Source organism: Alexandromys fortis, unplaced genomic scaffold (assembly GCF_014885135.2).
Source record: "Alexandromys fortis isolate MF-2015 unplaced genomic scaffold, M_Fortis_MF-2015_v1.1 scaffold_167, whole genome shotgun sequence".
Classification (NCBI taxonomy): domain Eukaryota; kingdom Metazoa; phylum Chordata; class Mammalia; order Rodentia; family Cricetidae; genus Alexandromys; species Alexandromys fortis.
The window spans coordinates 2,465,806-2,490,191 of record NW_026068050.1 but is presented as its reverse complement, the minus strand read 5'-3'; the positions used below and the strand labels follow the sequence as shown (position 1 = coordinate 2,490,191).

Here is a 24,386-nt window from a genome sequence, read left to right as displayed (position 1 = left end):
CCTGGCTCTTTACGTGGGTGTGAGGTATTGAATTTAGGTCCTTATGCTTTTTTTTTTAATATTTATTTATTATGTATACAATATTCTGTCTGCATGTATGCCTGCTGGCCAGAAGAGGGCACCAGACCTCATTACAGATGGTTGCTGGGAATTGAACTCAGGACCTTTGGAAGAGCAAGCAATGCTCTTAACCGCTGAGCCATCTCTCCAGCCCAGCCCTCCTTATGCTTTTTTTTTTTTTTTTTTTTTGGTTTTTCAAGACAGGGTTTCTCTGTAGCTTTGGTGCCAGTCCTGGAACTAGTTCTTGTAGACCAGGCTGGCTTAGAACTCACAGAGATCCGCCTGCCTCTGCCTCCCGAGTGCTGGGATTAAAGGCGTGCGCCACCACTGCCTTATGCTTTTGAAACAGGCACCTAACCTACTGGGCCATCTCCCCAGCCCAAGAGCTGTGTTTTCTGAACTGGCACTATGCAAGTTTACATTTACTAAAAACTTAAAACTGTACATTTACATCGACTATTTTTAAAGATCTATTTATTTTATACATATGAATGTTTTGTCTGCATTTAGGTGTGTACACCACATTGGTACCTGGTACCCAGGGAGGCCAGAAGAGGGTGCTGGATCCCCTAAACCTGGAGTTACAGATGGTTGTAAGCCATCATGTAGGTGCTGGAAACCGAACCTGTGTCCTTTGTAAGAACAACAATGCTCTTAATCTCTGAGCAACACAGAGTATCTTTTATATTTAAACTATATTTCAGTAAAGCTATTAAAAAACAAAAATCAAGTTAGCGTGGTGGTGCATGCCTGTAGTCCCTGCACTTGGGAGGTAGAGGCAAGAAAAGAGGATCAGGAATTCAAACCCAGCTTCAGCTACATAGAGTTTGAGGATCTATAGGACTGTCTCTAAGAAACAAACCAAACCGGGCTGGAGAGATGGCTCAGTGGTTAAGAGCATTGCCTGCTCTTCCGAAGGTCTAGAGTTCAATTCCCAGCAACCACATGGTGGCTCACAACCATCTGTAATGATGTACGGTGCCCTCTTCTGGCCTGTAGGCATACAAGCAGACAGAATACTGTATACATAATAAATAAATAAATACTTAAAAAAAAACACACCAAACCAACGTTTGGGGAATAAGTAAAATACCTGCAAAGGTGGCAAACAAACACCTCATCCACACAGCTACTCAATGAATGAAGCAGGCGAGGGGGGGGGGGGGGCTTCCGGGTCGCAGCTGGGCCTGTTCAGCAGCACGTCATCGAAAGATTAAGACAGTGATTGGCCACCTAGCGGCAGCTGTGCAGAGAAGGGTCGGGTCCGTAGGCGAAGGAACGACGCGAAAATCCGAGCTAGGGGCGGGGCCACGCGGGGCCTCGGGGCGGGCCCGGGCGGGGCGGGCTTCTGGAGCGCCGGCTACGCGCATGCGCCCTGGTGTTGCCGCTGTCGCCGCGGTGAGGGAAGTGGACGCGATGGCTGGGTCCGCGTGGGTGTCCAAGGTGAGCGCCACAGGGCATCAGGCTTGCGGGCGGCCCGGGAGGGCAGACTGTGATCTCTCATGCCTGGCGGAGGCGAGCGCGCGGGGGCCGGTGGAGGCGGCGCACGGCCCGCGGGGAGAGTTTCGGGGAGTGTGGCCAGCACGCCGAGCGTGGCTAGCCCGGAGCCGGGACAGCCGCGCCCTCGGCGGGGACGGCCTCAAGGTCAAGGCGGCCAGCTCTGCTCCGGGTGTCGCTACCAGGCTCCTCCGATACTGGAGCCCAGGCCTCGCGCGGAGCCCCGGAAGGTCACGGAACGGCCGCCCAGGCCCCGCGGCCCTGTTACCTGCCGGTTTCGGGGCAGCCACCGGCACGGCCCAGGTCGCCCCTCCCAAGTCCCTCTGAGCCTTTGAGCCGCTAAACTATGGGAGTGAGAGGTTTTCCCAGGTGAGGGAATCCCGGAGCGGTCCTGCCGGCCAGATTTTTCTTCCTCTTGGAACTCGTCTAGCCTGATGCCTCGGTAGCTATTTCCCCTTCAGAGGACACAGGGCATCAATCATGCTCCTTGGAATTACACTCTGAACACTCAGAGAGGAAGACCGCAGCATCATCCTGTTGTTGGGAACCCTGCTCTAGCTCTCTTCGATATGATGGCCCAGGTACAAGCTGGAAGGCACTTGAGGTTACATATGCAATCTTTTGGTTTCCCCGGGGGGCTGACCTGTCCCCAAAGACACTCTTACTCAAGGTCATACAGGATGTCATTGTCATCTGGGAGAGGAACCCAAGTATTTTGATTTTTCGGTGCCCTTCTGCTTGTCCAGTGGCCAAGGTCACTTAGCCAGTTATGGATATAGTACTGACCAGGCCTTAGATCATCTGATGCTAGAGTCAGTGATCCCTGAAATCTGCTCTAAGCAATGCGATTTTTAATATAAAATTTGGTGTTTCCCCCTCCCCCCTTTCTAAGTTTAAAGAGAGGTTTGGGGATGCACTATCATGTACTGCTAATTCAATGTAGGGGTCTTAGCTTTAAATCCTGATAATGCCATCAACCAACCTGTGTGCCTGGAGCAAATTACTTAATGTCTGTGAGCCCACCTGTAAGATGGGCTGTGTCAGAGTTATTTGTGCTTGAAAGCAAGCACCTAGCCCATGCAGGACAAGACAGCCTGAAGCTTTCTTAGTTATCAATATATCTATTTTGGCAGTTGCCAAGCAGACAGCGGTTCCTGGGCCTCAGTAACTAGGCTTTTTCACTCAGTAGTTTGCCACGTTCTTCAGACCCATATCAGGTCACATTCACTGTTAAAGGTTTAGCAAGTTTGTCCTTTAGTGTCTGGGCTTACACTCCCTGCCTGATCCACCCTTAGTAGGTATAGTCAGCCTTCAGGGGAAGGATAGAGAAAGCTACACTGGGGAAGAGTGTGCTGGGAAGTTGGTTTTGCCTTTAGCTCTGTAAGAAAATTCCCAAAAGTTCAGAAATCATTGGCTGTAGGGTCGGAAGATGTCCCCTGGGACGTGATTCCCTATGTGACCTTTGGCAGGGTGGCCCAGCCTTCGGGTCAGTCACTGTAGGGATTAGGACTCAGGAGAGGCTCCTGGGGCTAACTCATCAGGTGAAGTGCTAAATGGCATTTGGGGTTTCCTTCAGGAAGGCTATTTCTGGCTTTCCATTTAAGGGTTTTGCTTTGGTCTCAAGTATAGCTAAGCCTGTAACTCAGGCTGACCTTGAACTCCTGGTCCTTTTTCTACTTCCCGGCTGTGGGCAAGATTATAGGTGTGAGCCACCACACCCAGTTCCATTTAAGGTTTTATTTGTTTCTTTAAAAAAAAAGTCATTTGTAGATCAAAGATTTCCCCACTGAGAAAAAGTGGGTTTTAAAGGCTTTTCCGGCTCCAAAGACTGAGAGCCAGCTCCAGCCCCTCCTTTCCATAGTACCTCTTGTTCTTAGGTGGAATATGAAAGTAAAAGGAAGTGAAGAGCCGCAGGGTTCAGGTGATCTGGGGCCTGAAATCAAGTTCAGGAAGCTAGGTATTATAGAGGAAATATTATTTTATTTTAGTCCAAGATCATAGAGGAGAAATGGAAAAACGGGAAATATCGGCAGTTAGAGGAAAGTCAGTACAGGCACAGAAGCTGGGATGGGGGCCCTCAGCTGCACATAGCATTTTCCTGAGTGGCCTGGGTTGTTGTAGAAGGGTTTGTTGAGCATCAAGCACGAGACAGGAGGTGTCCCAGGCACTGTAGATATAGTAGCAGACAAAGCATAAGAACGGCTTGTGTGTCTTGGGATCTTGGTTATTGCTGTGGCGCTGGAGACTGAGCCTGGTGCCAGGAAGCACTGTCCCACCGAGCTGCGCCCTCAGCACTGTTCTTTCCCTCCAGTTTTAAAGTCAGGTCTCAGTAAACCACCCATGCTGACCTTAAACTCACTCTGTAGCCTAGCACAGACTGGCAGGCATTGAACTTGCAATCCTCCTGAGGGCCTGGGAAAAATAAGACAGGGTGTAACAATGTCTCTCTGCTCATGTATCTAATGTGAAAAAGTTACATTAAAAAAATTTTTTTTTAGCAGACTTGAATGTCTGGTCTGTATTCAATTATTTGCTTTGATTTTATTGCAGTAAGACTGTACCATTTCTGAAGGAGTCAGCTATTACATTTGAAAGCTATTTTTCTTGAGACGGGGTCTCACTGTAGCCTAGCACTCACTGTTTAGACCAGGCTAGCCTTCAAACTCAGAGAAATCCACCTACTTCTGCTTCCCAAATGCTAGGTTTAAAGGTGTACGCTAGAGTTTGAAATACCTTTTAAACGTGTACATATGCTATTGATTATCAGAAAAAAAAGTATTAATACTACTGTCTTAGAGTGGTAGACTTGTTTTGTTTGTGTTTTTGTTTTTATTTTTTGAGACAGGGTTTCTCTGTAGCTTTGGAGCCTGTCCCAGAACTGGCTCTTGTTGACCAGGCTGGCCTCGAACTCACAGAGATCCGCCTGCCTCTGCCTCCTGAGTGCTGGGATTAAAGGCGAGCACCACCACTGCCTGGCTGAGTGGTAGGTTTGTTGAGTGACTTTTATTTTCCTTTTTTACATCTTTCTGTAGTCTCCAAATTAACAAATAACAGTAATAACTATTTCCTGTACTCCTAGAAGAACTAAACAATTAAAATATTCTGTGTGGCATTGGCATCAAATAGTGCTAAGTAAACTAGTTTAGGTTTACTATAAACTGTTATAATATTTTCAGTTGGCCTATGACAGACACAGAAGACCTGGTTGTTTTTTTCCCCTTTTGGTGGTATCGGGGCTGGTATATGCTAGGCAGGTGGTCTGCCTCTGAACTGTGTGCCCAGCCCTCCTTAGTTTTTAAGATGGGGTCTTGCTGAGTTGTCTTTGTTAGTCTTGAGGATTCCCTGTAGCCCAAACAGGCTTGGAACCTCCTACCTCAGTTTACTGCGGGTAGCTAGGATCACAGATCTGTCCCATGAGGCCCAGCAAGATTGTTTCTAATTTGCTGATTGGCTATTGGAGAGATGGCTCCGTGGTTAAGAGCACTGGCTGCTCTTGCAGGGGACCCGGGTTCCATTTCCAATGTGGTGGCTTATAACCGTCTATATAACTCTAGCTCCAGAAGACCTCCCTGGGTACCAGGTACATGTGTGCAGGCAAAACACCCATATGCATAAAATTCTATAATAATAATTTTTAAAGAACTCAGTAATTTGCTTATTGGTCACTCTGATCTTAGACAAATCCCGGTCTCTTTTTTTTTTTTTTTTTTTTTTTTTTTTGGTTTAGCCTTGAACTCACAGGGATTCACCTGCCTCTGCCTCCCAAATGCTGGGGTTAAAGGTGTGCACCACCACCGCCCAGGTGCAAATCCCGGTCTTTTACCTTCTATCCACAGAATTAGTTCGAAGAGCAGCCGTGCTCTGGTTCCTTAAGGACCCCGCTGGCTTTAAATCTGGTGATAATTTTCTTAGAGCATGTGGCTTTCTCTGGTGGTCAAGAGGATTAACAAAACTAACCAGAACATTAGAGAAAACTAAGATTTGAGACAAAAAAGAGTAGTTCCATTTTGTCTTCAAAAGTTTTTGACAGTTTACACTTATAAACTCAGACTTTAAAAAACAGTTCAGTGCTGAGCTTGGCAGAGGGGTGGGGGGCAGGGGAGGGTGGGGCGGGGAGGGGTTTGGCTCAGTCTGTAAAGTGCCCACCCTGCAAGCATGATGACCTGAGTTCAGATTTCCTGCACCTACATTAAAAAGGCTGGGCAGAGACCTGCCCTTTCCTAAACAGAAATGGAGGGGGAACTGGTTGGGAGGGAAAGTAGGAGTGGGGGAGTGGGGGGAGAGGAGGGAGGGGAAACTGGTCAGGATGTAAAATACATACATTTATTTAAAAACAAAAAAGGCTGGATGGCGGGACATGACTGTAATTCCAGCATTAAGGAGGCTGAGACAGGAGGGTCTCCTGGAGCTCACTGCCAGCTCTCCCTAAATTGGTGAGCTGTGGGTTCAGTGCGCTCACCCTTCTCCAAAACCAAGATAGGAGGACACCTGGTGTGGCCTCTGGCTTTCACACGCATGTACACACGTGCATATATACACTAATATACCACACATGCATACATAAACCCCCAAAGAAAGAAAAAGTACAGAACTGTAGTTCTGCTGTTTCAATTCAGCCACACTGAGCTAGTAATATTTGAGAAAATTATTCCTGAAAAGTCTCCACGTTAAAAAAAAAAAGAAAAAGACTTGAGTTCTTCCAAGGAAACCTATCAAAAATGACTTCTCCAGTGTTTGTGTTTAATTCTGTGCATGACGTTTCTCTGTTGTGTTGACGTAGGTCTCTCGGCTGCTGGGTGCATTCCACAATACAAAACAGGTGACAAGAGGTTTGGCCGGTGGTGTGAGTATAATTATGTCTTTACTTTTCCTTTTAGAAGTTTCTCAAGAAAGATGCTCAAATACATTTATTATTTAGCATTCCGTCTTCATTTATTTAATGCTAAAGGGAATTGGCCATACTTCTAATGTATGTTAAAATTATTGCCTGACAATTACACAGATCTCATGTCATTTTCCTATTGAGGAGAAGTCTGTTACATCTGGCTATGTAAGCCTGTCCCAGTAATATCTTCAAGGAGCCAGGATAAAAATAGAAGTTACCCTGAAGCTGTTACTTTATTTTGTAATCTCATTAGTGTCTTAAGACACTTAGGTTTTATGATTTTTTAGAAACATACGTTGAGAGAAAATTGTTGAGAAGCTTCAAAAACTTTTGCTTTGCATTTTTGTTTTCTGAGCTTCCCTAAAAGCAGTAGATTGGTTATCATCTATGAACGTTTTGTGCTTCTCTGGGTCCTGCAGACCTACACTCTCTGTATGCAGTCCGTAGACCCAGTATTAGTGGATCATCTAGTGCCCATTAAATCTGCTGTTTTTGGAACTCCTGGCTTTAGAGTTCTGTGCTTGAAAAACTGATGGCACATTTTTGGAGCATTCCAAGACTGTGTGTCAGTGACTTCCTATTTATTATTTTTTCCCTTTTTATAGAACCTGATTTGATTTTGTAATTCCTTCATTCTTATACTCCCACATCACATCTCATGCCATGAATGCGATGAGACCATAGTACATTTCTTCCTCTATTTGCTGGATGTACTGGAGAAGAAAAGTAGCTTCTTAGATGGCATTACATGTGGGAGAACAGGAAGAAGGAGCCTCTGGCCCTGCTTATGCCAAAAATGCAGAAATGAGCTCACAGCAGCTGAACGCATGCACAAGACCAGTGCAAGCCCAAAGCAGACCAAATTCCATCATGGGAGGGGTGTGGGGCACACAATCCTACCTCTAGCTGTGGAATGATTAGTGGTTATTCTGCTGGGAGAGAGAGTCAGTTTTCTCTGATTTAGATTATAGGCCTTGGACAGATGACCATGCTCCGTTTGAAGTCCACAAACCCTAGAATATTTGAGCATTACAAATTGGTCTTGATGGGTCAAAAGAAGAAAAAGGACACAAAGTTGGATGGGTGGGGAAGGCAGGGAGAGATGGGGAAGGGAGGTGAATATGAGCAAAACACATTGTATGGAATTCTCAAAAAACTGATAAAAGTTTTTAAAAATATAGAATAAGACTTTCATTTCAAGCTCAAGAATAACCAAGTCAGTATTTCAAAGCCATTCTGAAGCTGGACTTGATGGTATAGGTTTGTGATCCTAGCTGCTCGGGAGGGTCAGAAAAAAATGCAGGGCCTGTGTTCCAGAGAGAGTTGAAACGCAGCTTGGGAAACTTAAACCTGTCTCAAAATACAAAGGAAAAAGGGCTAAAGTTCTGTGGCAGAGCACTTGCCTGCATGCACATCCTCAACACCAAAGTGAACAGAAGGAAAAACCCAGCACACTTGGAAATGGGTGAGCCAATCATGGTTCTCTACTGTTATTTAATCTCTAGGGTATATTAGCCTGGTTGGCCGATGAGGTTATTTTTAACAGATCAAGAGGATATATTAATTTTAAAAATGATTGATTCAGCTCTATGTAAAACTTGAGAAATAATTAGTCAACCTGTCCAGGTGTCATTGTAAGGGAAAGCTGAAATAGTGATTTTAAACAATAAATTTATGATTTATATATATATAATGTTTTCATTAATTCTTTGAGAATGTCATACATGTGTACAGTGTATTTTATCATATTTGCATCATTCTTCTTCCTTAATTAGTGATTTTTTTAAAAAAAACTATGTAGTTGAAAAGCTAGACCTGTAGGAAGCAGGGTAGAATGTAGTTCCCAATGAAGAGGTCTGAACAAGTCTCAGATCCTCCCATCTTTCCTTCTGACACATTTCACTCATGGTTAGATGCTCGCTTGCTGTTGTCCAGAGCCTTTGCAGTTGACGTAACTGATGTCACACCACACACACTCACGTTGTTCTAGCTGGGCCTTAGGGTCTGATGACGTATGGGTTCCTATGACATCCCATGCTCACTGAGACCATACAAAGGAGCTAGTGTTATAGAGAAGCAAAGAAAGTAGAAGCTTCTAGAGATGAAGTCTGATTTTCTCGGGGGGTTCAAACAGACCTCTGGAGTTCTGGAAACACGTTGTAGTTTTATGAGCCTGACTGTTTCCTGAGAATTTCCCAGCATTCCACAGACTGAAGCTGGACTTTCATGAGGAGTAGCTAGTTAGCCATGCTGAGAAGGTTGCTCTCTTGGAATTTACAGACCTGAACTAGTCAGTCATTGGAGCTTGTCTGAAAAGAAGTACAAGTCAGGAAGTATGCTTGGTGATTTATTTTTGTTTTATTGAAGAGCATAATTTGCATTACTATTTAAACTTCCAAACTCATTTGAGAGCAGAGACATGGAGTATCATAGAGTTGGTTTCTCCTCCACTGTCGTTTTCGCATTGGGAGGTTTTGTCTGTTTCTTTAAAGCATTTGGGTCTTTCCAACATACCTGGGAAAGTGAGTTTTTCTGTGAGTGATACTCTTTTTTAAAAAATTTAAAAACCAATCCTTACTATTTTCCCAATGATTTTTCCTGTTCAGGTTCAGACAGTAACTTTAATTCCAGGAGATGGAATTGGCCCAGAAATCTCAGCCTCAGTTATGAAGATTTTTGATGCTGCCAAAGTAAGTGCTTTTAAAATTCTCTTACAGGTACTCCACAGAGGCTCTCTTAGCCAAGATGAATTGTTTTAAGTTTCTATATAGTTTGTGCGGTCTGTTGTTAAATAGTCTCCACAAATTTTCTACTTAAAAAAAAAATTAGGACTATGAGATGACTCAGTGAGTAAAGGCACTCACAGCCCAGCCTGGTGACCTGAGCCCAGTCACCCACTTCTGCATGGGGGAAGAGAAAACCTACTCTAGATAGTTGTCCTCTGACCTCTACCCATACTGTGGCATGCACACACTCCCCACATGAACATACATAAGTGCACCCAAGTAAATAAATGAGTAAAATTATTTTAAAGCTGAATGTGGTTGTCCAGGCCTTAATCCCAACATTTAGGAGGCAGAGACAGGCAAATTTCTGCATTTAAGGCTAGCTTTGGCTATGTAGCAAGTTCCAGACCAGCCAGGGCTACCAAGTGAGACCATTTCCAAAAAGGTGGTCTTATTTATTTACTTTTTTTAAAGATTTATTTTGTTTTGTACATAAGAGTGTTTAGCCTGCAAGTATGTATGTATATCACATGCTTGCCTGGTTCCTGTGGAGCCCAGAAGAAATGGTTGGATCTCTAGAACTGAAGTTGTGGATGGATGGTGGTGAGCCATCATGTGAATATGGGAAGTTAAGCCCTGGGTCCTCTGCAAGAGCAACAGATGATCTAAGCCGCTGAACTGTTTCTCCAGCTCCTGTTTACTTTTGAGACAGTTCCGCTCTCAAGCCTGGACTGGTTTAGAGCTCACTGTGCAGCTTAGGCTGGCCATGAATTTGTAGTGTGCAAGCCTCAGCCTCCTGAGAGCTGGATGACTGTCCCTGCAGTCATGTCTGTCTCGGTGCTGTCACTGCCATGGATACTGTCACCAGATAGCACTGCGGTACTCGTGACTCTTTAAACCCTGCTTGCCCACTCACCTGCCTGCCTTACTGTATCGAAAAGAAAATTCTTTAGAAGTTATATAGGTGATTTTCGAAAGAAGCTTTTTCATGTATTATAGTTTTGGTGTGTTGGAGATTAAGCTTGGCTTTGCACATGCTAAGCAGGAATCCTTGTTGTTAGTATTCAGGCATTTGTGACTGGCCCGCTCTTGAGGTCCTTACAGGATGTGTCCTCAGCTGCAGCCACTAACAGCACCTCCTGTGCACGTTTGCTACATTCCCTTTTAAAAGGGGCCTTGTCCACTTCTTGTCTCTTTCTCTCTATCTCTCTCTCTCTCTTCTGTTACTCTTATCCCAGGGACCAGTCACTGCCCCCCTCTCTGTCCCCTTCTCTATCCTCCTTTCTGTCTTCTCTCTCCTTTTCCAATAAACCTCCTATGTGAGCCCTGTTGCATGGTGTGACTTCTCTTCATGGGGTTTTTAAATAAATTACAATATTGGTTCCCTGACCGGGAAAGACTTTACTCTGCTTCCCCCTGCCCACCGGCAGTCTGAGGCATGCTGGGACTCTGGAACCCGCTCTTATTTCTCCAATGAATGGATCACTGGGCTCCTCCATCCGACACTAGCTTGATTGGTGGGGCCCCTTTTCTCCACCTCTGGCCATTTCCCACAAGTTAGGACTCATCTCTCAAGTGTGATTTCTCATCTCCTTAGCCTTGTTAAACCCTGGTACCAGGCAACCACGCTCTCTCGGGCTTGGAGTCCTTGGCCCCTGCTCTGTTTGATGAATTACTGAGCAGCCTGTGACTTCTCAAAATCAACCCCCTCTGAATTCCTAGGAAGATAGGAATTAAAGACCTTTGGGTCTCACTTACCTGCCCCATTCATGGGAACTTTGGCATCGCCTATACCTCCAACTTTTGCGCTTAGTGCCTGATTTAAGGGCTTCTAAACTCATCTGCCTTTGTGGTCAGATCTCGTCCAAATACCCTTTAGATAGCACTTTCTGTTCTTGTCTTTTCTACCTGCAACAAATCTGCTCGTTCACTGGCAGCTTTGCCTTCCATTCAGTATTGGCAGTTGGGTCTCTGGTGGGGCTACCTGCCTCTGACCATTCCCCTGGATGTGAGGTTTCATTTGTCAAACACAGTCCTCGCCTCGCCTTCTGGCTTTTCTCAAAGTCCTGGCACCAGGTGACTGTGTCTCTCTTGGGCTCAGAGCCCTTGGCCCCTTTTCTTGTGTGACAACACATGGGACAGCCTGCGCCTACTTAATCAGGTCCTCTCTGAATTCCTGGGATGCTAGGAATTGCAGACCCTTGGGTCTGACTTCTCTACTCATTCAAGGGAACTGTATCATACTTGCTCATTCCCATTGAGGTGTCCTTTGGAGACTTACTGACCACTCCTTTCAGATCATCTGGCCTCAGTATTTCTCGAACCAGGCAGTAGGGAAATCCAGAAAGAATTCTTCACTTTCTTTATTTTTCTTTGTTCTAAGACCTGCTAGTGTCTGTCTGGTCTCCCTTTCCAAATGTCCCGTCTGTTTGCTGCATCGTGCAGGTCAGATGGAGAAGCCAGCTTCCTCTTGCTCGGCACACACTAGCTTTCCCTTTTTATTTACTCAACTCCTGTTCCCATTGGGCCCTGGTGATCTTTCCCCATAATTTTTACGTGCCTTCTCAAGAGACAGCCTTACTAGTTGGGCACAAATTTGTTCTGTTTCACTTTTTACTCTTGACTGTCCTTAGTAGTCAGCCACTGTGTCTTATGATAAATGAGATAGAAAGAGGGTGTCAGGGTGATGCTGTGGTGATGGGAAAGGAACAGCTGCTTTCAGTTCTTGTGAGCTCCAGGGAGTCCACTTGGATCCACCTTGAAAAGTATTTTACCAGGTCCAAGAGGCACCAAACGGCTCCACAGGGCACGGACAGTGAAATGAAATAGCCATCTACCCTAGGATGTGACGAACCCCAGATTTCTCAGGTCCCCCAAATATGTTCTACATCCCTTAAGTCAACAGGAAGCAGTCTCGAGAACACGGTGTCCTCATCCCCGTCTCACCTGCTACCCCTTTCTAACTCCTCACCTTTTTAAGTTAAGAGGGAGGAGTGTTTGTTAGTATTCAGGCATCTGCACTGGCCCGCCCTTGGGATCCTTACAGGAAACAACCTTAGCTGCAGCCGCTAAGAGCGCCTCTTGTGCACATCCACTAAGTTCCCTTTTAAAAGGTGGGCCTTGCCCATTACCCATTTCTCTCTCTCTCTCCCTCTCTCCTTCTCTCTGCTTCTCTCACCCTCTCTCTCCCTCTCTCTCCTTCTCTTCTGCCTCCCTTGTCCCCAGGAACCAGTCTCTGCCCCCCCCCCCCCCCCCGTCTCCTTCTCTGTCCCCCTCTCTGCCCCTTCTCTCTCTCTCTCTTCTATTAAACCTCCTATGTGAGCCCTGTTACATGGTATGACTTCTCTTCACTGCATTTTTAAATAAATTATAACACCACTGAATTATGCCTTTTTTTCTGTTCTGGTGTTGCCATAAAGCATGGAATATTATTCCTACAGCCCAACTTTCAGTTTGGGTAAATATCTTAAGAAATTTTTGTTTGGGGGACTTAAGACTGTAACTTGGCTTTTTATTGTTGTTAGAACTGTGTAGTGTAAAAAAAAAGCCATGAGTTGAAGAATGAAATTTATTGAAATTATATGAACTCTCTTTTTTCAAATGTGAGTTTCTAATGGAAATTCCTGCAGATGAGATAATGCTTGTAAGCTCCTTCTGAACAAGGTCCACATCTTTTTCTATACTTCTCTGTCTGGCTGTGCAAACAGTGTGCTGGCTGGCAGATGTCAGCTCTCATATGACAAGTGGAGGGAGAAGGGAATATGAGTTTGTGCTTTAAACCAGGACTTTCATAGGTAGTTCTTGTTCTTTGGACAGTTTTATTAAGATGTAATTCACATAATATTCACATCACTCATTAAAATGGTACAGTGCAGGGCCGGGGAGTTGGCTGTGGGTAGTGCTGTGCAAGCGTGAGGGCCTGAGTTCAGCTGGATGCTGTAGCATGTGTCTGCAGTCCCAGCCCTTCTGTTGTGAGGTGAGAGAACCGGCTAGCCTGGCATATGCAGCAGTGAGCAGCAACAGACCCTGTCTCTAATACAGTGCAAGGTGAGAACCAACACCAGAGCTGATATCTGACCTTTCTATATTCACTGCAGCAGTAAAAAAGCGTCCACAAATAACTGTACCATCCACTCCAATGATTTTAGTATATTCAGAGTTGTGCAGCCACACACAAAAACCATCTAATTTAGAACAATTTTATTACCAAAAAAGATAACCCATAATGTGTAGCAGTCACTCTAGGTCTGCCCCATCTCCAGGTAATCATTTGCTTTCTCTCTATAGATTTGATGACCTATTCATCTCAGTAGACTCATACATGGACTTTTAGCTCTTAGCATTGTGGTTTCAAGGCTCATCCATGTATTAGTGCTAGGAATCATTTCTGTGAACCTTATACCCCCTTCTTATGTTAATCTAATTATAGTTACCTTAAGAGTCCTTGTGAAGAAAATAAGTGAGCAGGTGGCAGCTGGATATGATGGCTGGGCCAGAGTAAAGCAGAGAATCCCTGGGGCACACTAGTGAATATCACACTGAGGGACTTTCAGGACCTTATGGTCCATGTGTTTACTAGTTGCATCCAGTCTTGATGCACCATCATTGTAGTCTGAATGCCGGAGTTGTTCAAGTCTGTTCAGTTCACTGTGCTATTGTGTGACTTGTAGGCCCCTATTCAATGGGAGGAGCGGAATGTCACTGCCATTCAAGGACCAGGAGGAAAGTGGATGATCCCTCCAGAAGCCAAAGAGTCCATGGATAAGAACAAGATGGGCTTGAAAGGTACAGTGGAGAGGAGGCTTTGGTTGTTCCCAGGCATTCTGTTTTGAGAGTACATGCATGTCAGCCAAGTACAGCCTGACAGTCTATCAAAAGTAAAGAGCTCCTTTTATGAAGTATCTAAGGTACCTTGTTTATTTATTGAATTTTTTATGTTTGTGAGGCTGGGTCTCACAGTATAGCCCAGCTGACCTAGCACTTGTTTTATGTGCAAGGTTAGCTTTAAACTTGAGATTCTTCCTGTTTTAGCCTTCTGAGTGCTGGAATCACAGTCATGCATCTCTAGATGTTTCTTTCTTTATTTGCTCTACCGTGGAAGTATATTCTTGGCCTGAGATGATTATTTCTTATTTGGGACATTTGTTGTTGTTGTTTGTTTGTTTGATTTTTTTGAGACAGGGTTTCTTTGTGTAGCTTTGGAGCCTGTCCTTGCAACTCTCTTTTTAGACTAGGCTGGCCTTGAGCTCACAGAGATCTATCTGCCTCCCTAGTGCTGGGATTAAAGGTGTACACCATCACCACCTGGCAAAAGTTCATTCTCTCTCTTTTTTAAGATTTATTTATTTATTATGTATAGTGTTCTGTCTCCTCCATATATGCCTATTAGCCAGAAGAGGGCACCAGATCTCATTATAGATGGTTGAGAGCCACCATGTGGTTGCTGGGAATTAAACTCAGAACCTCTGGAAGAGCCACTGATGTTCTTAATCTCTGAGCCATCTCTTCAGCCCTGGGACATTTAAGATTCTAGTAACAACATTAAAGTATTGCTGGCCAATACCAACTTTACTGTGTCTCTTATTTTTAACTCCATTTACCTCTAGTCAAACTTTTAATGCTTTTATTATCTTTATACATGCTTAAGGCCATGATTCAGAATAATTAGCACGTGACAGTTTGAAATTTGGCACAGGCTTTAAACCATGTTCAGGTCCATCTTTTGTGGGCCACTGGCTGGTAAGCTTAGGCCAAGTTATTTCTCTGGGGTTGTTTGGTTTTTTTCTTTTAATTGTAAGCATCCCTCCCTTTGAGCACTGAGGCTTAGCAGATGCTAGGCTTCTGATGCAGTGATTGGTTCTCAGGCGTTCTCAGGACAGGAAATGCAAGCCATATCCCAGAAACCTCCCTAGAGGGTTTGTTCCTCCTCTTGAATCTTTTTCTTTCTTTCTTTGCTCTCCCATGGAACTGTTTTCTTGACCTGAGATGGTCTAAGGGAGGGGCGAAGTTGAAGCCAGAACACATTTTACAGAAGCCAGGTGAGTTAGTGGGTTCCCTGTGAGACCAAGTATATCCTATTCTCATGTGACTGTTCTTCCTTACAGGCCCACTAAAGACACCAATAGCAGCTGGCCATCCATCTATGAATCTATTGCTCCGTAAGACATTTGACCTTTATGCCAATGTCCGGCCGTGTGTCTCCATTGAAGGTTATAAAACCCCTTATACGGATGTAAACATTGTCACCATCCGAGAGAACACAGAAGGAGAGTACAGTGGAATTGAGCATGTGGTACGTTTATCTCTTCATCTCAGAGTTTTGTTTTTGTTTGTTTGTTTTTTGGGGGAAAAGGTTTTCTGGTTTTTTTTTTTTTTTCTTTCCTTCCTCAGAGATGCTTTGCGTGTGTGTGTTTGTGTTTTGACACAGGGTCTCTTCATAGTCCAGGTTGTCCTGGACCTCACTGTGTAGACCAGGCTAGCCTCAAACTCACAGAGATCTACCTGCCTCTTTCTCCCTGTTGCTGGGATTAAAGGTGTGAGCCACTGCACCTGGCGTTTTTATTCCCTATGGGGTTTCCTTCTGTGCAATTGAGGCAGATGTTCAAATTCTCAGTTGAAAATATTTCTGAAAGACATTGCCTCTGGGAGGAGCAGAAGTTGGTGGGTGTTTTGGTGCTGTGGGTCTCCGGCTGACTACTCAAACAAATGAGAGAAAGAACCTGACCTGGTTTGTGGTATAGACTTATGACTCCCACTCCATGGCTCCATCATGTTGTCACTTGTCCAGTAAGGCTTGTGATGCCTGTCCTGTGGGGCTGGAGATAACATTGACTGCACAGCCTGCCACGATAATGTGGTCTGTACTTTGAAACTGGCGGTACCAAAGTGATGCCACAGCCCATCCAGTGAAGCATCGCTTCCTCTCTTTCAGATTGTTGATGGTGTCGTGCAGAGCATCAAGCTTATCACAGAAGAAGCGAGCAAGCGCATTGCAGAGTTTGCCTTCGAGTATGCTCGGAACAACCACCGGAGCAACGTCACAGCAGTGCACAAAGCCAACATCATGTGAGTCGTGGAGGGGCTGAACTGACTGCTTTGCTGTGGGGGTGGAGCTTCCAGGACTTGATCCCCCAGCTTGTTCTCTCTCTGCGCCCCAGAGTTTAGAAAAGAACATTGTACCAATCAGAGTGGCGTTTTCTCCTTTGGTCCCTCCTGGGGAAATGAGAAGAACAAATGAAGCAGGCCAGGAATTCATGTCCTGGAAGTTAAATGTGGCTGAGGTATCAGAAGGAAGCTGGAGAAGATGTTAGGTTAGCAGAGGCCATGCAGTTCATGTTTCCCAAGTGGGGGAGCAGGGGTGTTTCTGAAGTGCCATGTGCTCAGGGCTTAAAATAGGGCAGATCCAGTCAGAGGATTTCTCTGGCAGGTGAGGTCTCAAGCCCTGTCTGTTAAAGGCTCCTCTGACTGGACAGGACTTGACTTCCTAAGAAAGGACTGAACCTGCACAGCAGGAAACCGGTTAACTAACAGTTACCCTCCTAAAGCATTTTTCATACGAGCCAGGGCATGTTCCATGTGTACCTATACTCCCAGCTGTGGGTATTTGAGGCCAGCCTTAGCTACATACCAAGTTCAAGGCCATCCTTAGCTGCTTGGGACCCTGTTTTTGAAAAAAAAAAAGGCAGGTGGTGGTGCAAGCCTTCAATCGGGAGGCAGAAGCAGGTGCATCTCTGTGAGTTCAAGGCCAGCCTGGTGTACAAGAGCTTGTTCCAGGATAGGCTCCAAAGCTACAGAGAAACTCTGTCTTGGAAAAAAAGAAACAATAAACAAATAAAAAACCCCAACAAAAACAAAAATAAGGGCCCTGCCAAATAAAAAAAAATTGATTATTCTTGTTTTTACACTTTTGTGCACCCATATGGATCTGAAAACTTTCCAACTCCCAACTTATTAACTGCCCAAGAAATAATTATACTGTAATTGAAATCAGATAATTTGAATTCTGGAACTTATTTGTTTGTTTATTTTGTTTTGTTTTTGAGTCAGGGTCTCACTATGTAGCCCTGTCTGGTTTGGAACTCACAGATTTCCACCACCTCTGCCTCCTAGTGCTGCAATTGAAGGCATGTGCTACCACACTGGGCTTTCTTCCCTGAGTGTGTCTGTATGGTGAACAACCACGGTGTCATCCTTAGGGGCAGTGTCTGTCACTGACCTGGAGCTCACTGCTTGAGTCTTGTTGTCTGCATCCCTAGCACTGATATGACAGCTTTTCTGTGGGTGCATTTCCGTGACTGAGCCATCCTCCGGCCTCTTGGAACTTAACTTTCTTGAACTTTTCTTTGATTTAATCGATTCTTTGCTTGCTGCAAGTCTTCATTTTAAACAATTTATTATGTATTTTATTAAATACAGGCGGATGTCAGATGGGCTTTTTCTGCAGAAATGCAGGGAAGTTGCAGAGAACTGTAAAGATATTAAATTCAATGAGATGTATCTTGATACCGTATGTTTAAATGTAAGTACCTTTATACTGTATGTTTAAATCTAAGTATTCATTGATGCTTACTGGTTGCTTTTTATGGTGCATACTGTGTATTCATGGTATGCAGATTATAATTGCTAAATGTACAACTTACTCTTTGTAGATGGTGCAAGACCCATCCCAATTTGATGTTCTTGTCATGCCAAACTTATATGGAGACATCCTTAGGTAAGTCTGACTGCCCTTTTTACTTTTGACCTATAGTTTTTATATAAACATCCTAAAGTGAATCATGGCTTTCTGTTCTCAGTAATGTATTAAAAGCCATTTAATACATTTCAGTGTATTTTGTTACTTGCACAGCTAGCTAGATTGGTGGTCATTATCACAAAGTCCCCTCTCTTCTTTCCGCTCCCGTGTGCTAAGCTGTCATGGAGCTTCTCCTCCAGCCCCAGTCACTGTTGACATAATCTCAGACTGATGAAAATCTTACTGTAATGGTAGAAGGAAGTCCCCTGTACTGAGTACTTACATCTTTCAAGCTCTTTCTCTAGCATACCTTTCTTCTTTGGATTCTTCCCTCCTCCCCTTGGGATGCTGGGAGATGTTGACTTTTGAAGCCCATTCTTCTACACTTCTTATGAGGTGTTCTGTTGAGAGGCTACAGCTTGTCTTCTCTGAGTCTGCATGTATGCCTTCACCTCTGGAGCTTTGCATATTATCGGGAAATTATACTGTATTTCAAATTTTATTGTTTTAATTTTGAGGCGGGGTCTGAGCTGTGTAGCTAATTGCCTACATCAGCATGTATACTCCTGGTTTTCTCTTTTAGTCACTGGTGAGTTCCTCGCTCATTCAGGTTGTCTTGACTGTGCTCGGTGCCTCCTGTGCATGGATCCTATGTCCTTCCTGGGCTGGGCCTGCCCTTTGAGCCTTGCCTTACTGTGGCACAGGAAGCTGCTCCAGGCTCTCATGCATTTCTGACCTTGATGCTTGGAATAAGCCACTTCTCCAAGGACCTCTGCTTTTCTCTAGTGGATTATCATATCTAAACACTAAAATCTGGGTGCTAGGTGAATTGCTTTCTTTTTCACAATGTCCTCTTATGTCCCCAGTGATCTGTGTGCAGGTCTGATTGGAGGTCTTGGTGTGACTCCAAGTGGCAACATTGGAGCCAATGGTGTTGCCATCTTTGAATCGGTAAGGACCCTAACACCTACACAGAATTCATGTCTCAATGTATAGCCCAGGCTGGCATCAAACTCATGAAAGTCCTAGCTGTCCTGGAACTAGCTCTTGTAGACCAGGCTGGCCTCGAACTCAAAGGGATTCACCTGCCTCTCTGCCTTGTGAGTGCTGGGATTAAAGGCCTGCACCACCACTGCCCGGTCAAGCTTTCAGTTTTTCAAGACTCTCATCTCTGGCCACTGCTTCCTGTCAGTCTAACTTGTCTCTCTAGAGTCCTTATTGCTAGAGTTCATGGCTAACTCGAACCTTCATCCAGCCGATCCTGCCCCTTGTTCACTGTTCTGCACGTCCTTTCTCTCTTTAGCCAGCTTATATCCTGCTCTGGGAAGCCCTTGGCTTCATGGAGCACTCTGCCCATACATGCACCTGTGCAGCTGAGAGTTTGGCCCATTGTTGGGTTCACTGTAGTCTATACACAGGCTCTTAACTGCAGTTTTGCACATTGTCTTAGAAATTAGACTTTGTGTTTTATTGTATTTGTCTTAAGTTTTGTGACAGGGTCTCAAAATATGCCTGGCATAGCATTTGCTGTGTGGACAAGGCTGACTTCAAATTCAGAGCGCCACCTACCTGTTTCCCTGAGTGCTGCCGTTAAAGTCATGTGTTACCATGCCCAGTTTTTAATTTATCTATCTGTCCATCTATCTATAAATGATTATTTGTTGTTGTGTCTGTGTGAGGGCGTCTGATCTCATGGAACTGGAGCTACAGACAGTTGTGAGCTGCCATGTAGATGCTGGGAATTGAACTCGGGTCTTCTGTATGAACAGCCAGTGTTCTTAACCTCTGAGCCATCTTTCCAATCCCACAGCTTTTATTTTTTATATAACACTGGTTTGTTTCTTTTTCTCCATATATTTCTGCTTATTTATATATTTTGAGGAATTTTGTTACTCAAACTAACCTCACACTGGAGACAGGAGGCTACCTCATGTCTGGCCAGACACTTTTTATGTGCCTCCTTCACTTTCAGATGTTACCAGAATCTACTGGAAAATATTATTGACCCACAATTTTTTATATGTATGTGTATATAGTATGTGTATGGCAGAGAGAGAAACAGACTCTGTACGCATGTGTGTGCTGCCATGCTTGTGTGTGTGGAGGTCAGAATGTTGGTTCTTCCCACCTTGTTTGAGGCAGGATCTGTTTTTCTGCTGCAAACAGCAGGCTAGCTAGCCCACGTGCTCCCTGGGATTCCACCTTCTCCGCCGTAGTCTCACCCTGCTGCTCCACATCCTGCTTCTCTGTGGGCTTTGGAGATGTGAAATTGTGCAGCAAGTGTTTCCTCGCCCAGCCGTCTCCTTGGTTGGCACCCAATTTTTTGCCCTCAAAAATTAGCTCTTTGTTTCTTCACAGCTTTATTTTACTTCTAAGATGTGGCAGTGGATTGTCCACACCATTTTTCACACGTGTCCATGGATTGTCCACACCATTTTTCATGTGTGTCCGTGGATTGTTCACACTGTTTTTCACATGTGTCCATGGATTGTTCACACCGTTTTTCACATATGTCCGTGGATTGTCCACACTGTTTTTCACACGTGTCCGTGGATTGTCCACACCATTTTTCATGTGTGTCCGTGGATTGTTCACACTGTTTTTCACCGTGTGTCCGTGGATTGTTCACACCGTTTTTCACATGTGTCCGTGGATTGCCCACACTGTTTTTCACATATGTCCGTGGATTGTCCACACCATTTTTCACACGTGTCCATGGATTGTCCACACCATTTTTCACCGTGTGTTCGTGGATTGTTCACACCGTTTTTCACATGTGTCCGTGGATTGCCCACACTGTTTTTCACATGTGTCTGTGGATTGTCCACACCGTTTTTCACTTCTTCAAGAGTCTGTGCTATCATTTCTTTTTTGTTAGTGCTGGGGATTGAGCTCAGATCTTGGTGCATGCTGAGACCAGGAAGGGCTGCCTGCTCCTGTCTCCCTCCTGCTGATGCTGTTTTCTTACACCGCCATAGGTTCATGGAACAGCCCCGGACATTGCAGGCAAGGATATGGCCAACCCCACCGCCCTTCTGCTGAGTGCCGTGATGATGCTGCGCCACATGGGACTCTTTGACCACGCGGCCAAAATCGAGGCTGCGTGTTTTGCTACTATTAAGGATGGAAAGGTATCTGTAATCTAGACCACTGTAAACTGGGTAAATGGTGTTTCTTCCATAGAAAGGAAATAGAGCCCTGAAAGATTTGATGTTAAACAGGGATTCTTAATGTGGACTCCCAGATTGAGCTTAAGTTAGGCATGTGTTCATGTATGCATTTTTCTGGGGGAGGATCTGAATATTTCCTCTGAAAGAGTAAAGAGGCACTGATGGGCAGCAGTCTGCAGTGGAAAACTTGAGAGCCAGATAAAGGCACAAGCACATCCCGCTGGCCTGGTGTGTTAGTGTGCAATCTGGTGTTAGTATGATCTTAACATAGTGCCTCAAAGCTGGACCCTTCTGAAAGTTAGAGCTAGGAATTACTTCTTATGGCCAACACATAAGGAGTGCAAACATATTTTTAATAGCCTGACATCGTTTAGCGGATATGAGACCTTGTTATTTATACCAAGCCTGTGTTAGAGCCGAGCAGAAAGACGCCTGATTACACAGGGTGTTCTGCAGCATGTAGCTAGTCTACGGGAGGGAACTCAACATGTTTGCAGCGAAGAGGAAATGAGTTGGTAGAAAACAGACTGGCTACGGTAGAAACTTCTCCTAAAATTAGGAGTTAGCTGTGTAAATGTTTTCATGCTATTTGCCTTCAAATACCAAAATAGATCAGAACGTGTCTTACAAATTTTTTTGAGCTTTAAAATTTCCCCTCAGATGTTTTGCTTAGATTTTCTTTCACTTGACTGTCATAACCAACCAGTATTTTCTCCAGTAATAGTTTGAGCAAAGGGTAAATTCTGGAATACTCCCTGCTCCTCAGAAAGGCCTTATCCTTGAGAGGTGTCTGTTAGCTCTCAGGCAGTCTGTGTATGCAGAAATGAACTCATGCTGGACTACAGTAGAACTTCTGGTGGTTAGATGAAAATCCAGTATTTCTTGGGAACTAGTGAAACTTCTTCTCTCTCCAGAAAGAGTCATTTCTCTTGCCTCTGGCAGGAAGGACATAATGGCTGTCCATTGTGACATGCTCTGTGGTTACATATCAGTCCATGCTGTACATTACAAAGCCCTCACTGTAGCGTCTGGGCCCTTCTCACCTCCCTATCGCGTTCCCTCTCACGCTGCTGCTATTCTCTCTCTTGCTGTTTCTGCTTTTCTCTCCTGCTCTCCCACGTCTCTCAAAGATAACCCTGGACATGTCCAGTATGTCTTTTTTTCTCTGCTCGAATCTTCCAGATGCTTCTGGGTCCTTTCCTCTTTGTTATTCACAATGAAAACATTCCCGTAATGGAGTGGCCGTTTCTGTAGTTTCTTTGCTGCACCTTCTCAAGTACAGTGCTGAGTTGTTTTGAGACAGGGTCTTGCTGTCTAGTCCTGGATGGCCTGGAACTCGATGTATAGACTAGGCTGGCTTTGAACTTGGAAGAGTCTTTCTGCCTCAGCCTCTCAGTGCTGGGATTATAGCGGTGCACCATCATGCCTGACTTGGCAGTGTTTGGGGGTACACACCTCACGGGTTTCCCCCAGGCCTCCTATGGTAGGTAGATAGTGTGTAATGGGACCTCTCTTGGACATCAGTAGGCAGGTACCTTGCTCAGTTCCTACTTCACTGAGTGCTTTAAGTGAAATTATCTTTGCTTAGTTTAGTGTGGTGGTGATGGATGTTTAATTTTGCTTTTTCCTGGGGCTGGAGAGATGGCTCAGAGTTTAAAAGCATTGCTTGCTCTTCCAAAGGTCATGAGTTCAATTCCCAGCAACCACATGGTGGCTCACAACCATCTGTAATGAAGTCTGGTGCCTTCTTCTAGCCTGCAGACATACACTCAGACAGAATATTGTATACATAATAAATAAATAAATATTTTTAAAAAATTTTGCTTTTTCCTTTCCTCAGAGCTTAACAAAAGACCTGGGAGGCAACGCTAAGTGCTCTGACTTCACAGAAGAAATCTGCCGCCGAGTAAAGGACTTAGATTAGCGCCTCTGCAGGTGGATTTGCTGCTGTCAGTCACTCCAGAAGGATACCCTGGAATCCTCGAGAACGCCCGCCATTGGTTTGCTTGCTTCTTGACAGAGTACATTTTCAAATCCGGCCTTTTCTTAACAAAACCCTTGCAACAGATGCACATGATGGCTCCGGCCTGCATTCAGAGGGTTTTCCCAAGTGCTTGTTGTATTTATTGTCTATCTGGTAGACCTTTTTTTGTAAACTGTAAGTGAACTGTATCATTTACCATTCTTACCCATTTTACACTTCAGGCAAAATAGTTTTTCCTCAACTGTAAATATTATGATACAGAATTAATAAGAGAAAATATTTAACTTTTTAACAAAAGCCCTGTTTTTTGGTTTATGAAAACATACTGAGAATTAAACAGGGTTTTAACAATCGCACAAGATAACATTATTCTAGAACTAAATGGGCTCAAAAGGAATTTCTTGGGAAAGTTCACAGCAAAAATGGTATATTTCTTAGCAATATGGAAAATAAAAATATTTGTCCTGTACATGAATTATTAATAAAAATGTAAGCTCCAAGAAATATATAATGAACGATGTAATTTTGTTAATAACGTATAGGTAATCCTTGAGCCAAAGCCCCAGATGCCCTGTGTATTAGATTATTTTGTTATCTTGAGATTCACTATTTTTTTGGGAGAACTCTTAATTAGGGGAGATCATCTCTCTTTAGAAGACACACTGTAAGAAAGCATTTGAACCCCTGAACTCGCCCCTCAGTTGAGGAGCCAGCCACTGCAAATGACTCGTGTGTGGCCCTGGGAGGAAGCCACACTCCGCTGGTGCTGCCGGTGGCACTGGAAAGACTTGGCCACCTCTCTCTGCTGTAGTCGAGGACCCTGGGATGCTGGCTACGATTCATATTTCATAGCTGCCCCTTCACTTCCCCTAGAACACCCAGTCACTGCCATCTGCCCCAGTAGCACCCACAAAAGACCCACTGCAGAGGCAGAGCTGACTCAGCCCAGACTGGGGCTTGTGTTACCAGCTTCTGACCCTCAGCTTCCTATCCCCACCCTCCCTCAGCTCTGCACCACAGCATGAAGCTACTCTTTGGCCCACACCAAAGTTAAGCTGTTTTCCCTCAGCCCTTGTACCAGTTTGCAAATCCATGGCTTTGCATAATGTACCCAGGTAACAAGGGGATTTCTTAACAACAGATCTCCCCATCTGGGTCATTTTTAAAGATTTTTTTCAGATTTAAAATCTGTATTTTACTTTCAACTGCTGCTTTCTCTGTCTTACTGGATTGTTCTAGTTACCAGTGGCTTTGGGTTCACAGTAATAAAGAATTTAAAAACTGCTGGCATGTTTGCATTCTCTGCCTCTTTCCTGGTCAGGTAGGTGCC

General features: G+C 44.6%; 1 protein-coding gene across 1 annotated transcript; it reads left to right on the top strand.

Moving 5' to 3' along the window:
* Nucleotides 1–1,369: 1,369 nt before the first annotated feature.
* Nucleotides 1,370–24,346, top strand: Idh3a (isocitrate dehydrogenase (NAD(+)) 3 catalytic subunit alpha). Its single transcript, XM_050119446.1, has 11 exons — nt 1,370–1,503; nt 6,338–6,400; nt 9,049–9,132; nt 13,839–13,953; nt 15,273–15,460; nt 16,100–16,233; nt 17,584–17,686; nt 17,817–17,881; nt 18,769–18,853; nt 20,881–21,033; nt 22,913–24,346. Exons 1-11 carry the CDS (start codon nt 1,429–1,431, stop codon nt 22,994–22,996), a joined length of 1,149 nt encoding a protein of 382 aa, XP_049975403.1. The 5' UTR covers nt 1,370–1,428; the 3' UTR covers nt 22,997–24,346.
* The last annotated feature ends 40 nt before the right edge of the window (nt 24,347–24,386 follow it).